Raw genomic sequence first — 17,215 nt, 5'->3', positions numbered from 1 at the left:
TCCACCTCCCCCTTTCCCCCTCTCTCCCTACCACTCCCCTCTCTCCAGCCACAGTACTGCTGAGTTGGCGGAACATAAGGAAGCCGTCAGCTGTGGGAAAAAGAGGTCGTTCCCACTGATGTGTTTAGCATACACTCTCTGGCAGAACTGTATGTCCCTGTATATCCATCTGGCATACTGTATGTGTCATCAGAGGAAATCCATGGACAAAGATAAGTCCCTTAAAAGAATGATGGAATGATCCTCTCCCTACTCAACAAGTCAAACAAGCAGCAATGTTACAAGGCAAGAGAAGCTACCGGTATGAATGTCTCAAAAACAGAAAAATACACTTTTTCCACCTTTATTTAACCTCAACCACAGCTTTTTGCCATTAGCTGCTTTTGTTCCCTGGTGTGAGAGGGAAGAAGCTTAGTTAGCCTCGTAGCTAACTGAGCTGTCTCGGCTCAGAGACATAACCTCTAGTAACCTCTCTTCAGGCTGGAGGCACGAGGTGTTGGAACAGACGCAGCCTTCCTCAAATGACTCGGCCTGTTTGCATGCTATATGTCTGGCCCGCGGGGCGTGAGGCAGAGAGACAGGCACAGACAGAAAGAGAGAGAGAGAGGCTCTGTCACCGTTCTCACTGTATACGGAGAGCTCTACTTGAGGTGGAGTGGAGAAAAAAACCTTCCTCCCATCTCTTCCTCTCGTCCTCCCACTGGCTGCCCTGTTCTATCTTTGTGTGTTTTTGGAGCTGAGGAAGCATGTGACTTGCTGAGGCGGCTGCCGGAATCAGCTGCAACCACAGAACACTGAGGGCGGATCTCGGAGTTTGCTGGAATTTCTTTGTCTTTGTTATGAGAAACTTGACTGTAAATGATCACGGCATTCTAAATGATGACACCATTCTAAATGATTACACCATTCTAAATGATTACACCATTCAAAACGATGACAACGTTCTAAATGATTACACCATTCTAAACGATGACAACATTCTAAATGATTACACCATTCTAAACGATGACAACATTCTAAATGCTTAGAATGTGTTGTCATCTTTGTCAAAAAGGGCAGTTCTAGGAAAACTAGGGTTGTTAAATTAAAGGGTCAGTGTCAATGAAGATATGTTACGTGTCGGAGGGATCTCAAGTCGTCTCCTTGTGGAAGAAAACTACTAGAACTGTGCAACAATATCCGGTCTGTTTCATTTCATCGCGTATCACAAGATATTATGCAACAAGGCTAGATAATAAAACCAATATATATTTATAGTTCCAGAAAGATGCTGCGTTGGGATATAATTACTGACCTACCTATTCTATTCTCCGTCTCAAATGACAAAAGACCTTGTTATGCATAGGTGCGTTAATTTTAGCTCCGTCCACCGTCTTCAAAGTGTTTTTCTAAGATAACCAGCCACTTGTGCGGTGAGTCCACTGTGTTTCCTTTCTTCGGTTACTCTCGGCCATTTTTCTTTGTCTCCATTGTGCAAACACTGATACACGCGCACACACGCACAGGGCCTGTCTCACTCTCAAGCACACAGGTCGACCTGGTTTTCGTAATGTCACTTTTACACCTAAAGAAGCAGATTAGCTAAATAGACTCAATTAAAAGGGGACCATCACACTCTCCCAGAAGTTTGGTTGGTGCATAAAACCTGGGAATTCAGATCAGCAAAAAGGTGTGATGGGTCCACACAACAACAACAACAACAACAACAACAAAAAGTCAAACTCTCATAGAAGTTATTCAAGGTTTTTTAGGGTCTTAAATGTTTGTGGATTTTCAGCATTTCTGACCTTGAGTGCACAGTGAACCCATTGCTATTCTAATTTATTACCGGACACAGAATTCTCAGAAGTAGTGAGGACTTGAGGAGAATAAGGATGTGAGTATTTAAAATGTTTTTAAAAATCCTTTATTGAAAATATGGGCGGGGGATTGCGCAATAGACCACACAAGCCACATGTTTTCAACGTTTTCAGGCTACCATGCAATTTGAGTGAGTGTGACAAGAACAGTTGCTGTATTTGTCCCAGGCTGTTAGGCAGGCAGTTAGGACAAGTGTTTTTCACCTTAAGTCTAACAAAGTCTGTTTCCCAAATGGCACCCTATTCCCTATATAGTGCACTACTTTTGACTAGGGCCCGTTGCAGCCAAAGGCTCCTATCTTTCATTAACTCTCTGAACTCACACAGTACATCAGTTCTAGAACATGTCTGAGTGTTGGTGTAAACATGTCTCAACATGTCTTCGGCACATGGTGTAATTATGTGTTGACTTGACACATATTACTGTACTCTGAAAATACTTTAATTTACGCATACACAAAACACAATAGAACACAATACACAAATACAAGAGTAAAAATTTGAATAAATCGGTACCAGACAAATGCATCAAATAAAAAAAACGAAATAATACGCTTCATAAGATGTATTCTATAGTGTCTTAAATGTACACATTCCACTCCTCTTCCCCTAGCTGGCCAGTATGAAGAGTTGGAAGGAGATGCGTAACGAGATCCATTACCTGACGGCCAACGCCACAGGCTCCCCCAGCCACATGTACCAGGCCGTGTCCCGTATCGTCTGTGGCCACCCCGAGGGCGGCGGACTGAAGATCAAGTCCCTCAACTGGTACGAGGACAACAACTACAAGGCCCTGTTCGGTAACCATGGCGGCAACGGCAGCGACGACGAACCCGTGTCCGCCTACGACAACACCTCAAGTGAGTCCTTGGTCAACTCCCTGATCTGAACTTTTACATAAATTCCTAGTTTTCACTTATATCAAACGTGGATCAATTTGTTCGCAATGTTAGAGTAAAAAAACGGAGTCTCCACGCACTTCAATCAGATGCAATTTCAGTTTGTAATTTTTGGTACAGCTTTTGCCACAGTAACCCTCTTCAAAGTGTATAGGCTACGGAATACTCAGCCTACGGTGGTGTGATACTAACCTGTGTCCGTCTGTCCTCCGCCCCTCAGCTCCGTACTGTAACAGCATGATGAGGAGTCTGGAAGCTAGCCCCATCTCCAGGATGATCTGGAGGGCCCTGAAGCCTCTCCTCATGGGAAAGATCCTCTACACCCCCGACACTCCCGCCACACAGAGGATCATACACGAGGTGAGAGACTCTAACTGAAGGAACACCAAAGGAACCTACATATAAATGTTTCTCCACTAACTCAGCATCGAGGCCAGGCAGCCATTTTAACCATCTCTCCGTTCTCTCTCCGTTCTCTCTCGCTCTCTCTCCGTTCTCTCTTTCTCTCTCTCCTATAACTCTCTCTCTGATCTCTCTTCCTCTTTCTCGACTCTCTCTTTCTCCCCTCTCTCTCCCTCTTATCTATCTTTCTCTCCTATCTCTCTCTCTCTTTCTTCCCCCCCCCCCACCCCAACCCCCAGATGAACAAGACGTTCCAGGAGCTGGGTATCCTGAGGGACCTGGGTGGGATGTGGGAGGAGATGAGGCCTAAAGTCTGGACCTTCATGGAGAGCAGTGAGGAGATGGACCTGGTTCGGGTGAGTTTCTACTCTCTCATCTGATCTTATGATATTTACAGTTCTACCTACAGTATACAGTAGCTACAGATCGGTTGTCATGATACCAACAGTATCGGGCACTGTAGAAGAACACAGAAAACAGAGAACAACATAGGGTTCCACGCATAGGTTTGGTGTCGATAGGGTTTGAGGCTGCTAATGTGATCATGGTTCCTATTAGCCTAAAAGAAGGCTGTTGGGGAAGATCTTTTACATTCACGTTTGAGTCATTTAGCAGACGGTCTAATCCAGAGCCACTTACAGTTAGTGCATTCATCTTAAGATAGCTAGGTAGGACGACCACATATCTCAGTCATAGTAAGTCAATTTGTCCTCAACAAAGTAGCTATCAGCAAAGTCAGAGCTAGGAAGGTGGGAAAAATATTTGAAGTGAAAGAACCCCCAGACAGTCCAAGCAATACATCATTTGCTGTGTGGTTTATTATTATTTATTGACAAGATGTTGTTAAAGATTTCAATCACCGTAACTAACGTGGTCTACGGTGTCCCTAACGGGAAAACAATATTACAGTCAGAGTGCAGTATAACTGCAGTATGCTGCAAATACTGCGTCAAAAATAGAAATAAATGTTTACTGCAGTAATTTTGCGGTGCAGTCTATTCTGCAATTACTGTGTCCAAAATACCACAGCCGACTGCAGTTACTGCACTTTTACCGCAGTTTCAAAACTGTAATATTTTTTTGAAAGGGGTTAGAAAAGAGGGGACAGTGTTTTCAGTGTACACACAGCAGGTTTATCGTCTTGAGAATCTGACATGCAGTTGAAAGGAAAGGGACAAACAACGATGAAATTACATTATTTGATTCATGTTAATTTAAGGTAACCGTAGGTGTATAGATCTTTCCATTTCTTACAGAGGTTGCCACCTAACATGGCTCCTCCTCATGCTGTGAGAAAGGCCATGGTCCTACCAGTAATGTACATCACCGGTCCAATACTGCCACACAGTGGTCGAAAATATATGACAAAAATGAACTCCCAGAGGCATTTTCTCCATAGCAATTCATTTTGTGGTATTTTTAGTGGCTTACAGCTAATGTGGCCATTAACCACAATGGCTTGTAATTGACTTATCATTACATAGTACTTTGTGGTGTGAGTGTTATTGATAGGAGACCCCTGGTAATAGATACAGGCTAATGGATAGGATGGATGAATGATTTGAGGGAAACAATGCTTATGAGAGAGCTCCACACTACACAAACAACTATAGGCAACCAACACAGCGTCTATATCTGAATCTCTATCCGTCTGTTACCTTATTCCTGTCTAGACACTGCTTCAGAATAACGCCAGCGCCCGCTTCTTTAACGACCGTCTGGCTGGCACAGAGTGGAAGGCGGAGGACGTGTCCCGCTTCCTGACCAAGACTGCGGAGGACAAACGCCCCGCCGGCTCGGCCTACACCTGGAGAGAGGTGTTCAACGAGACCGATGACGCTATCAAGACCATCTCCCGCTTTATGGAGGTGCGTGTGTGCGCCGTTCTCAAGGACAGTTATACGCTTAGATGACACTAATAAGCGAATGACATACCGTAGGTGGAATTGGCCCCATTCTATAGTCTACACTCCTATCTAATTCCGTCAGCTCAGTTCAAGGTAAAGGACGTAAGATAACGAATGAGCCCCTGGTTCGTTTCTGTTAACACTGAGCACCAATAGATGGTGGTAATTCTAAGCCTTAGGTTTCCCGTGAACATCACATTTACCATGCCCTTGTAAATCAAATCAATTCAGTTTAGACTTTGGTCAGTTTGTCAGTGTCTTACGTAACCCTGCTCTCTGTAGCTAAATGCTGATCCATTTTAATGGCTCCAATGAAAGGGTAACTGTTGTTGCCATGCCAGATTAAACGCTATTGGACAACCGAATGATTTTCCATTCCAGATAATTATACATGACACATACTGTACGGGTTGAAAATAGTTTAGTGTGTCCAAATAGGCCTTGGCTTGGTGACACTGGTCCCTTCAAAGTATGTGAGTCCCAAAAAGCTGGAGGCCAAAACCTTTAAGAGTCATGCTGATAGATTTATGCGTTTTGCAAGGGTATTTGTGGCTCCTATAACACAATCATTATATACGGTATTAGTGCAGCTTATTACTTTAACACATTTCCTCCGGCAACGCTGTACGCTGAGAGTCGGGACGCAAGTTCAGGGAGTGAATACACTTAATAAATAAATGAACAAAACAAGAAACACGAACAGCGCGCCGACATGAAACAGAAACAATGACGACTGGGGAAGAAACCAAAAGGGAGGTGACAGATAAGGGGCAGGTAATCAAGGAGGTGATGGAGTCCAGGTGAGTGTCATGATCCACAGAACGCTGGTGACGGGAGTGCGCCATAACTAGCAGCCTGGTGACCTAGAGGCCGGAGAGGGAGCACACGTGACACTTCCTTGGAAATAAGGCCAATGGCCATTTAAATAAGCTTTTCAATGTACATTTGTCAAAATGAGAAACTCATTCAAAATTGTAATTTATTTGCACAAGTCATTTGATATCAAGTGAGTAGTTATTAGCCTGACAACCCTCCACAGTGTGTTAAAAGCCTGACAACCCTTCTTGTAATCTTCCACAGTGTGTGAACCTGGATAAACTAGAGCCAGTGGCCAATGAGGAAAGACTGGTCAACAAATCCATGGGTCTCCTAGACAACCAGAAGTTCTGGGCTGGGATAGTGTTCCCGGACATCGCCCGTAGCAACAGTTCTGACCTGCCGGGTAACGTCAACTACAAGATCCGCATGGACATCGACAATGTGGAGCGCACCAACAAGATCAAGGACGGGTAAGATCGATTTCATAAAATGTTTTACTACGACAACTCTGGCTGGCCAAATCAGATTGGCTTGCAGGTTGTATTTGGCCCGTGGGCTGCCGGTTGCCAACCCCTGCTGTAGACTAATGTATTTTATACTTTTAGTTATTCTAGTTATTGAAAGAGTCCAGTATGTTGTAATAAGGTATTAGAAGCCAATCGTGAACATAGAGTATATAAACACGTCTTCCTAACTTTCTATCCTGGTCTCTCTGTAGTTACTGGGACCCTGGTCCCCGGGCCGACCCCTTTGAGGACCTGCGCTACATCTGGGGTGGTTTCTCCTACCTGCAGGACGTTATAGAACAGGGCATCGTCAGGGCGGTGACGGGCAGTAAGGAGAAGACTGGAGTCTACATCCAACAGATGCCTTACCCCTGCTACGTAGACGACATGTAAGTAGCGCTGCGGAGACTTGGAGACATGCTGTTGTTCTATAGCCAGGATGAAATATTATAGTATGTATGTGAATAACACAATATCATAGCACAGCATAGCATAACACAGCACAGAATAGCACAGCACAGCATAGCAGAGCACACAAGAAAACAAAGCTTTTTTTTCCCCTTCTCAGAGAGTCATGCTGAAAAGTAGATATTTTGGAGCATAGAGATGAGGCTACAAGCTCCGGTTAGTTGTTAACACTGCCTGCGAAAGTACGCTGTATCTTTAATCATTTTCAGCGTTTCAGGATTTCTCTGTGCTCCCTCCTCTCCAGGTTCCTGCGGGTGATGAGTCGCTCCATGCCTCTCTTCATGACCCTGGCCTGGATGTACTCTGTGGCCCTCATCATCAAGGGCGTGGTCTATGAGAAGGAGGCACGGCTCAAAGAGACCATGAGGATCATGGGATTGGACAACGGCATCCTGTGGCTCAGCTGGTTCATCAGCAGCCTCATCCCCCTGCTCATCTCCGCCTCGCTGCTGGTGGTCATACTCAAGGTGTGTGTGGAAGCAGACACACACACACGCACACATGCACGGAACCCTTACGCAATCACATACACACACAATTCACCATGTTTCATAATCTCATTCATCTCCTCTGGTCCAATCAGATGGGGAACCTGCTTCCCTACAGCGACCCTTGCGTGGTCTTCCTGTTCCTGGCTTCCTTTGCTGTGGTAACCATCATGCAGTGCTTCCTCATCAGTACCATCTTCTCCCGTGCCAACCTGGCGGCGGCCTGCGGAGGAATCATCTACTTCACCCTCTACCTGCCCTATGTCCTCTGTGTGGCCTGGCAGGACTACGTGGGTTTCGGGGCTAAAGTCATTGTGGTGAGTTCAGATCGCTAATACACTCTTTTGTTGTCGTGGTAATGTTGGAATGGGCTTGTAGTGGAGGTGGGTTTGTGAAACCCTCTCACGTGATGACGAGCTACCTTGCCCGAGACCTGAAGACTGTTCGAATCTACTTTGTCACTTTTTTGTTTGTTCTTTGTCATAAACATAGTCCTCTTTTCTAACTTGTGTTCTATTCTCCCGTCTTTCTCCAGAGCCTGTTGTCCCCGGTGGCGTTTGGGTTCGGCTGTGAGTACTTTGCCCTGTTTGAGGAGCAGGGAGTGGGAATCCAGTGGTCCAATCTGTTGTCCAGCCCCTTGGAGGAGGACAGCTACTCCCTCACCACCTCCATCTGTCTCATGCTGTTTGACTCCTTCCTCTACGGGGTCATGACCTGGTACATCGAGGCTGTCTTCCCCGGTAAGCAGCAGCCAGAGGAAGCCATGTCGTTTGATGAACCTGTATTGTTTTTGAATGTGTTCCCAAGCATACCTACACACATTTTCTTATGACTACCAACACTATTAGGCAAATAAAATAGACCAGAAAAGAAATGTCATATTATAAAACGTCATATTATATTGTACATAAAGGAGTGTGTATTTGTACTCATCGTGTATGATGCCTGGTATTCCCCTTTAGGCCAGTATGGGATCCCCAGACCCTGGTACTTCCCCTTCACCAAGTCCTACTGGTGTGGAGAGAAACAAGGGAAGAATATGCAAGAAAGAAAGGAAGGAAACGCAGAAGGTAAATTTTAACAAGAAAATCTGCTTACACCTCTTTTTTCTAAATGGATTTAACACTTTTTTGGGGGGGGGTGATTTTGATTTGAGATATTTCAGATGCTAATTTTGTCTTGTTTCGTCCTCAGCTGTGTGCATCGAAGAGGAGCCGTCTCACATCGAGCCTGGTGTTTACATCAAGAACCTAGTGAAGGTATATAGCCATGGCAACAAGCTGGCTGTAGACGGGTTGACCCTGGGTTTCTACGAGGGGCAGATCACCTCCTTCCTGGGGCACAACGGAGCCGGCAAGACCACCACCATGTAAGGCCTAGGATCAAAGAGCTTAATCTTGAGGGGCGTTTCTTTAAAACCTGCATCCAATCCCCTCGATCCCTTACATAACTAGACCAATTATATGCTTTAATGTGCCACGGTTCACAGAGCTGTGGCAGGACGGCTTATGGGGTTTATACACCTTTTATCAATCTAGACATTTTAAACAGCTGAAATGAATTTGTGTGTAAGGGCAATCTTTTGTTTGGATCGTTATTAACGTCGGGACAGATACAATTAAAACATTTTGACACGTTGAAAATACAACAGTCCGATGCAATATGTGTACATAGGAAATGTTTGAAACTAAACTGTGTTGAGTTAAATTGTGTTAATTGACAGGTATGGTTGTGTGTTCTGATAGGTCCATCCTGACGGGTCTGTTCCCGCCCACCTCTGGCACCGCCTACATCCTGGGCAAGGACATCCGCTCGGAGCTCAGCGCCATCCGACAGAACCTGGGCGTCTGCCCTCAGCACAACGTTCTCTTCAGCATGTAAGTCATCGCTACCGTACTATGACTGTTATACATACTCACTGGGGTTGACAGTTTTAGTACTTTACTAGTTCAAGTAAAACATAATGACTAGTCCTTCTAACTCAAGTTAATTTGCATAATACAATTGTAGCTGTTTATGACTGACTGTATCTGTTTCTTGCCCTCGTATCTTCCTCCTTTTCCTCCTCTTCCTCCTCTTCCTCCTCCTCCTCTGTCCCAGGCTGACGGTGGAGGAGCACATCTGGTTCTATGCCCGTCTGAAGGGTCTGTCTGAGGAGAAGGTGAAGGCTGAGATGGAGCAGATCGTCAACGACATCGGCCTGCCTCACAAACGCCAGTGTCGTAGCAACACGCTGTCCGGTAAGGGGTTCTCCTTCCTGTCGATATAACAACTATATCAGCCGTTGTTAAAAATAGTAGTATTGCTGAGAATAATTGAAGCTGATCGACCCTGTTTGTTTTGGTCTCAGGGGGCATGCAGAGGAAACTGTCAGTGGCGTTGGCGTTCGTTGGAGGGTCAAAGGTCGTGATCCTGGATGAACCCACTGCTGGAGTCGACCCCTACGCACGCCGGGGCATTTGGGACCTGCTTCTGAAGTATCGTGCAGGTAACGAACTGTACATAGAATTTTTACTATTTCTCCTGTGTTGGAGGAGTGAGACTGTCATTATGCAAACAATTTCTCTGAAACAAATGTGTATGGAAAGCAGGCAAATTATTATGTAAATAGGCTAACGGCTAGCTTTATTATATCCAATCTAATGTCCTCTTCTTGGTTCTTATCACCCTCCCCTGGTTCTCTCTCCCCCCCTCAATCGCTCTCCCCCCCTCTCTCTCCTCACCCCCTCAGGCCGCACCATCATCCTCTCAACTCACCACATGGACGAGGCGGACATCTTGGGCGACCGCATTGCCATCATCTCCCACGGCAAGCTGTGCTGCGTGGGCTCCTCCCTGTTCCTGAAGACCCAGCTGGGGACGGGGTACTACCTGACCCTGGTGAAGAGAGACTTCGACCTGACCCTCAGCTCCTGTAGGAACTCCTCCAGCAGCAGCTCTGTCTCCTACAGCAAGAAGGTGGGCCTCCCTCAGCCGCAACCTCAGGCCCTCACAGTCCTAAAGGTAGATTGAAATACATCCGGGATGAAGGGACGAAAATCCCTCAGATCCCGACACCTCCCGACACATATAAACTACGGTACTCACTTTTAAAGGTAGATTTAAAGACATCACAGTTATGAGAATTGGCAGAAATGGAATTCTTCTCACAGCTAGACTGCTCTGATCTTTAATTCACATAATAACCAAGTTAATCGCCCTGTGCCAGACAAATATAAATGCACCTTATGCTAACGAGAATTTTACCTCAGTTAGACTAACCAGTGTCGTTTTTCTCTCTGCAGGGGGACAGTGTTTCTGAGAGCAGCTCTGATGCTGGACTGGGTAGTGAACCTGAGAGTGAAGCCACCACTATTGGTAAGTCAGAAAAATGCCTTACGGACACACCTTGATCCCTATAGAAGGGTCGTTTTATTGTACCGTTTTCAATTTGATCAGAAAGGAACAATAAATGATCATTTAAACCGTTTGGTACTCATCCTTTTTTGGATAACAATAACATGATGCTGACGATAATGACGCTGACGATAATCCTTTTGATCCTTATCCTCCTCGCAGACGTAACCATGATCTCCAATGTGATCTTCAAGCACGTCCCCGCTGCCAGGCTGGTTGAGGACCTGGGCCATGAACTCACCTACGTTCTGCCCTACAAGGCGGCCAAAGGCGGAGCCTTCGTGGAACTCTTCCACGAGATCGACGACCGCCTGTCTGACCTCGGCATCTCCAGCTACGGCATCTCAGACACCACCCTGGAAGAGGTACGGCAAATAACCAAGCAGTTGGATTTGACCATTTAAAAAAAATATATTTACATGCTATATTCTTTTAAGTGAGTTATTGTGTCAGTTGATTATTTGATGCATGTATGTTGACTTTGGTTCTTTTATAAAAAAAAACATATTTACAATACATTTTTGTAGATTTTCCTGAAAGTAGCAGAGGACAGTGGAGTGGACGCTGCTGAACTTCCCAAATCTGGTGAGACATTATCATACTACCCCATTGAAACCCCTTTATAGCAAATACTTCATTTATTAGTGTTCCGTTACTCATTATTACTCCGTGACTCAACCTTCTCTATGTCGCCTTTCATTCAGATGGCACCATCCCGGCTCGTAGGCACCGCAGACACGCATTCGGAGACCACCAGAGCTGTCTGAAACCCTTCACCGAGGATGACGCTTTCGACTTCAACGACTCAGAAGGTGACCCAGGTACCATTTATTAGCCATGAACCATCACTTCACTCCTCTCACGTTCCATTGGAACGAAGCGCTCTTTGTTTCGCCGTTAATTCACTAAAAGGATCTCGTCTCATTTTAAAGCATCATATCTGTGCATTTTGCCCTTGAACACGGTCGTCACTAGTTACCACAGCCACAAAGTCATAAACCCTACCTATTTCTACAATTTCTCTTCTCTTTTCTCTTTTCTCTTCTCTTCCCTACCTATTTCTACAATTTCAATTTCTTTTCTCTTTTAAACCTAACCCTAACCTTAATCATACAAACAAACCTTATGCCTAACCCTAACCTTAAATGAAACATTTGATTCATTTTTGCGATATTTTTGACATTGTGGCTGTGGTAACTAGTGGAAACCCTCGAACACTTGAGGCTCATTCACTTTCTCCTCTTCCTGCCCCAGAATCTCGTGAGACGGACTGGCTGGGAGGCTCGGATGGTAAAGGGTCGTACCAGGTCAAAGGCTGGCGTCTGATTAGACAGCAGTTTGTGGCGTTGATATGGAAACGCTTCCTGTATGCCCGGCGCTCCAGGAAAGGCTTCTTCGCTCAGGTAAACTGGACTCATCAGGGCATTACAAATAAAATCAAAGTTGATCAAAGTTGTTAAGTGTTACATTTTAATTCATCATCATTAAATGATCTAGCAATGGTGCAGCAGGTACATTTACCTCTCTGCATCTATTGTACTGCGCAAGTTTATACCATATTTTTACTGGCATTGTGGGTAATTGCCGTGTTTACCTTGGAACCTCTTCATTTGGTAGCGAAGTAGATCTTCAACTTCAAATATCAGTTCCTGTTGTAAACGGAGCCTTGTCCTGTGTTGGTTTCAGATCGTGCTTCCTGCTGTGTTTGTGTGCATCGCCCTCGTCTTCAGTCTCATCGTCCCTCCGTTTGGAAAGTACCCCAGTCTAGAGCTGGAGCCTGGCATGTACGAAGAACAGTTCACCTTCATCAGGTAAGACCAACGCTAACTTTATGGAGCGATATTAGTGCCAACAGAATGTTTATTTGTTTTCATATATCTTTGAATATGTAGATACTTCTCGCATTCACTCAGTTATTTGAACCGAGGTTAGAAAGCCTGGAAATCAAAGTTCAAAACCAAAGTATAGTGTTTCTTACATAGAGAAATTATGTTATATAAACGTATACAATGAAGATCACCCATTGGGTTGTAAGAAGTAGTGCCGTGTCTGTTTCCTTGACGATGGTACAATATTATCTTGTCGCAGCAACGACGCCCCTGAGGATGCAGACACTAACAAGCTGTTGGGTGCCCTGACAAACTATGATGGCTTTGGTTCACGCTGTAACTCACCGTAAGTCTGACCCCCCCCTACTGACCAAATACAATGAGGCTAAACTACAGTATCGATATTCACTGGTTGTAAAAGAGTTAATAGTTAAATACTTGTCGCTTTGAAGAGTGATTGTAACTCTTTCTTTCTCTCTCTCTCTCTCTCTCTCTCTCTCTCTCTCTCTCTCTCTCTCTCTCTCTACCTCTCTCAACAGTCATGCTCCTTGCAACACGTTGGATGATGAGTGGGCCGCTCCTGAGGTACCGGAGAGTGTGAGGGACATCTTTATGAATGGCAACTGGAGTATGGAAAACCCCTCTCCTCTGTGTGAGTGCAGCTGTGAAGGGCGCAAGAAGATGCTACCTGAATGCCCAGCGGGAGCTGGTGGTCTGCCTCCTCCACAGGTATACACACATGAGAAAACGCACACGCGCACACGCAAAAACACACACACACAGAGAAATGCAGATAATGTAGTATCCACAAAAGTTTAATCTCGTTCTTTCTCTTCAGGTGAAAATCAGTGACAAAGGTACCCTGCAAAATCTGACTGGCAGAAATATCTCAGATTACCTGGTCAAAACCTATGCTCAGATTATCGGGAAAAGGTATAATTGATTGTATTATTTTATTACAAATGTAGATGTTCATTTTAATGCGCCATTTGATTTCAATGAAAAAGGAGGTGGAACATTATGTTAATACTGTACATGGTGTCTTTTCACAGTTTGAAGAACAAAATCTCGGTCAATGAATTCAGGTAAACTGACAGGTGTCAATCTCTCAATGCTAAATACACTGTAGGTCTTTAGAACGCGCCATAGGCATCAGTAGTGGTCTGAGAACGTTATAAAAATTCTAAAAGCTTTAACAAGAGCAAGGTATTGTGTTTCATTTGAAAACAGCATCACATTTTGTAAAAGCAGAATATTTTAGGTCATCCTACCCCCACCACGTTATTCAATAATATGCAAATGTGTTTTTTTTAATGCAGATATGGTGGATTCTCATTGGGCGCTAGGAACACTCAGCTCCTCCCACCAGGTGATGATATTGATCAGGCCATCTCTGAGATCAGACGACGCTTCCACCTGGAAAGAGTAAGCCTTACCATTACATACTCAATATCCCCTAAACTTACCCTGGAACAATGCCATTGTACAATATTGTCAACATAGAAATAGAATGGCTAGAATGGACGTTCAAGTCCAGGTTCTGTTTTGTGTGTAACGGCGGCCATATTGAGTGTACTCATGAGTGTTTCACTCAAATTATTAGGGTCTGAGGGGCTTTGTCCCTTCTAACAATTAAATTTCTATGATTACCAATACTTGCTATTTGTTTAAATGTTGGCATTTAATGTTGTTAGGGTTAGCTTGCGTACTAAACTGGGTTTTGCGGTCTTTCTCTGTATAGGGGACTGCTGCTGACCGTTTCCTTGCCAGCTTATCCAGTTTTATCCAGGGACTGGACACTAAGAACAACGTCAAGGTTAGTTTAGTGCTTTGGTGCAAATTTTCCACACTTGTATAAATGTAGGGTTCAACTGCAGGTCTTTTGTTGCACAATTTCAATTGCACAGTGATTTCATTTAATCACATGTTGAACTTCGTGCCGCTTGTACTGTGGGAACATTGTTTCAGACCCAACACAGTAGATTTCTATGCTTACACAGCTGAAAAGCTTTTACAATTGCTACGACTGCACTTTGACCTTAATGAGCAGGTTAAGACCGACGGAAATGCCATGACCAGGAAATGAGACTTGAGGAAACGCTCACACTGTTTTTCAGGGAACTTGAACGATGTTGATTATATCCAGACCAAAGACCTTTTGTTCCAGAACCTAAAGTCACTCATCATCACTTCCGTTATTCTACCAAGAAGCGGAAGATGAGGCCTTTGTGTGTGTGTGCTTAGTCAGTTTTCGCATTTATCGCTTCCACCATTTTAAGACCTCACAAAACCACTTCTTCCTTCCTCTGTTTTAATAGCTCCTCCCTCCTAACCTCTGTCCTGTAACCTCTGACCCCATCCAGATCTGGTTCAACAACAAGGGGTGGCACAGCATCGGGTCTTTCCTGAACGTGATGAACAACGGAATCCTGCGCGCCAGCCTGCCCGCCGGCCAGGACTCCAGCAAGTATGGCATCCGTGCCTTCAACCACCCACTCAACCTCACCAAGGAGCAACTGTCCCAGGTCGCACTGTAAGTACCTAGCCGACAACTCAAATTCTTCCATGACATAAATTTCTCATCTATCCATAACATGGATTGGAAGAAATACACATTATGACAATGCACCTCCTTATAGTAATTGAAAGGTCGCTAGTTCGAATCGCAATAGCCGACAAGGTGAAAAATCTGTTGATGGGCCCTTGAGCAATGCAATTAATTCTAATTGCTCAATGGGGGGGTGAATCAGAGAGAGTTGGGATACGCAAAAAACACATTTCCAAATCACACATGCATATAATACACACTGTGTGTGTGAAATAGAACAAGTGTAAGTACCAACCTAATTACTATACATTTTTTTAATAAAAAAGCATGGCAACACTTTACATCCAGGCATAATGCTTTATAACTTGTTCTATGTATGACTCAGAAGCATCTTTCCCTATGCATGCTCCCTCCAGGATGACCACCTCTGTGGATGTGCTGGTGTCCATCTGCGTGATCTTCGCCATGTCTTTCGTCCCGGCCAGCTTCGTAGTCTTCCTCATCCAGGAGAGAGTCAACAAGGCCAAACACATGCAGTTCATCAGTGGGGTGCAGCCCTTCCTCTATTGGGTGTCCAACTTCATCTGGGACATGGTAAGGCTTCTCGTCTCATCCTGCACTCTTTGGGGGAAAAAAGGTTCTATCTAAAACCTTTAACGGTTCTATTAAGAACCGTTAAGGGTTCTATCTAGAACCTTTAAGGATTCTTTGGCTGTCCCCATAGGAAAACCATTTAAAGAACCTTTTTGAGTTCCATGTAGAACCTTTTTTTGTGTTCCATGTCGAACCTTTTCCACAGAGGGTTCTACATGGAACCCAAAATGTTTCTACCTAGAACAGTGGAGGCTGCTGAGCGGAGGACGGCTCATAATAATGGCTGGAATGGAGTCAATGGAATGGTATCAGAACACATCAAAGGCATTGTTTCCATGAGGTTGATGCCATTCCATTGACTCCCTTCCAGACATTATTATGAGCCTTCTTCCTCTCAGCAGCCTTCACTGGCCTAGAACCTAAAAGGGTTCTACCTGGAACCAAAAAGGCTTCTCCTATGGCGACAGCCAAAGAACTTTAAGTTCTACGAGTGTAGAGAGGTCAGTGTGGATATACAGTATACCATATATATTAGCCTTACAGTGACTAGTGAACGTATACCTTTTTAGATGTCATTTGAAGGCAGCATAATGTGGAGACTGTAGTGACTTTCAATAACTGTATATTAGACTTTTATAAAAATACAAATAACTTGAGACACCATGGAAATGTCACAAACACATCTTCTCCGTTGTTTGAAGTCAACTCATTGGAAAAACTCTGTATCTGGACTGTACGCAGCATGTTCCTTTACCCTGAAATGGTATGTGACTGTATGAGAAAGTCCTGAATGTTCTGGCCTCTTCCTGTATGTTCCAGTGTAACTACATCGTCCCTGCTACTCTGGTCATTATCATCTTCATCTGCTTCCAACAAGACGCCTACGTCTCCTCCACCAACCTGCCTGTACTGGCCCTGCTGCTGCTGCTCTATGGGTGAGGGACACATACATACACACACAGAGGCACACAGACGCAGAAACACACACCACACATGAACACATGCAGAAGAACGCACACGCGGAAAACACGTGCAGGCACACAGACACTGCCTTCGACACACACGATATGTCGCACACAAACTACGTCACTCACACACCATATGTCCTAGCGATGCAAGGCTGCGTCTATATACGATCGATTGGGAGTTACAACGTACCTGTTCTCACTTCCTGTTGATGTCTGTTCCTAGGTGGTCCATCACGCCCCTGATGTACCCGGCGTCCTTCTTCTTTAAGATCCCCAGCACGGCCTACGTGGTGCTCACCTCCGTCAACATCCTCATCGGCATCAACGGCAGCGTCTCCACCTTCGTCCTCGAGCTCTTCGGCAGCAACGTGCGTACAACAAGTCTTCATAGGGCTTCGTTAGACTTCATAGGGACTTATAGGGCTTAATGAGACTTCATAGAACTTGTGAAAGTCATTAGGTGGACCCATACTGCAGAAATGAAAGATCCCTGTGGAAATGCTTTTTATCCGTGTGACATACTGTTACAATT

The 17,215-nt window shown here is 44.7% G+C and overlaps 1 protein-coding gene across 4 annotated transcripts in view; it reads left to right on the top strand.

Annotated features, from left to right (window-relative positions):
- LOC129841143 (phospholipid-transporting ATPase ABCA1-like) overlaps nucleotides 1-17,215 on the top strand; it is a 45,588-nt gene that overhangs the window by 22,439 nt on the left and 5,934 nt on the right. The window contains exons 9-39 of one of the 4 annotated variants that reach the window (XM_055909281.1): nucleotides 2,473-2,719; nucleotides 2,979-3,118; nucleotides 3,400-3,516; nucleotides 4,834-5,028; nucleotides 6,148-6,356; nucleotides 6,605-6,781; nucleotides 7,105-7,327; nucleotides 7,444-7,665; nucleotides 7,884-8,088; nucleotides 8,311-8,418; nucleotides 8,543-8,717; nucleotides 9,094-9,225; nucleotides 9,449-9,588; nucleotides 9,699-9,836; nucleotides 10,080-10,306; nucleotides 10,633-10,705; nucleotides 10,907-11,109; nucleotides 11,272-11,329; nucleotides 11,449-11,556; nucleotides 11,999-12,147; nucleotides 12,431-12,555; nucleotides 12,833-12,919; nucleotides 13,113-13,302; nucleotides 13,412-13,506; nucleotides 13,626-13,658; nucleotides 13,893-13,998; nucleotides 14,315-14,389; nucleotides 14,937-15,106; nucleotides 15,538-15,715; nucleotides 16,535-16,650; nucleotides 16,907-17,051. In XM_055909281.1, coding sequence (XP_055765256.1) covers nucleotides 2,473-2,719; nucleotides 2,979-3,118; nucleotides 3,400-3,516; nucleotides 4,834-5,028; nucleotides 6,148-6,356; nucleotides 6,605-6,781; nucleotides 7,105-7,327; nucleotides 7,444-7,665; nucleotides 7,884-8,088; nucleotides 8,311-8,418; nucleotides 8,543-8,717; nucleotides 9,094-9,225; nucleotides 9,449-9,588; nucleotides 9,699-9,836; nucleotides 10,080-10,306; nucleotides 10,633-10,705; nucleotides 10,907-11,109; nucleotides 11,272-11,329; nucleotides 11,449-11,556; nucleotides 11,999-12,147; nucleotides 12,431-12,555; nucleotides 12,833-12,919; nucleotides 13,113-13,302; nucleotides 13,412-13,506; nucleotides 13,626-13,658; nucleotides 13,893-13,998; nucleotides 14,315-14,389; nucleotides 14,937-15,106; nucleotides 15,538-15,715; nucleotides 16,535-16,650; nucleotides 16,907-17,051 — 4,566 coding nt within the window. Of the gene's footprint in view, nucleotides 1-2,472; nucleotides 2,720-2,978; nucleotides 3,119-3,399; nucleotides 3,517-4,833; nucleotides 5,029-6,147; nucleotides 6,357-6,604; nucleotides 6,782-7,104; nucleotides 7,328-7,443; nucleotides 7,666-7,883; nucleotides 8,089-8,310; nucleotides 8,419-8,542; nucleotides 8,718-9,093; nucleotides 9,226-9,448; nucleotides 9,589-9,698; nucleotides 9,837-10,079; nucleotides 10,352-10,632; nucleotides 10,706-10,906; nucleotides 11,110-11,271; nucleotides 11,330-11,448; nucleotides 11,566-11,998; nucleotides 12,148-12,430; nucleotides 12,556-12,832; nucleotides 12,920-13,112; nucleotides 13,303-13,411; nucleotides 13,507-13,625; nucleotides 13,659-13,892; nucleotides 13,999-14,314; nucleotides 14,390-14,936; nucleotides 15,107-15,537; nucleotides 15,716-16,534; nucleotides 16,651-16,906; nucleotides 17,052-17,215 lie in introns of all 4 variants that reach the window. The other 3 variants (XM_055909280.1, XM_055909279.1, XM_055909278.1) reach the window with 3 other exon arrangements.

The sequence above is a fragment of the Salvelinus fontinalis genome, chromosome 42 (assembly GCF_029448725.1).
Source record: "Salvelinus fontinalis isolate EN_2023a chromosome 42, ASM2944872v1, whole genome shotgun sequence".
NCBI classification, from domain to species: domain Eukaryota; kingdom Metazoa; phylum Chordata; class Actinopteri; order Salmoniformes; family Salmonidae; genus Salvelinus; species Salvelinus fontinalis.
This window is presented reverse-complemented; position numbering and strand designations above follow the sequence as displayed.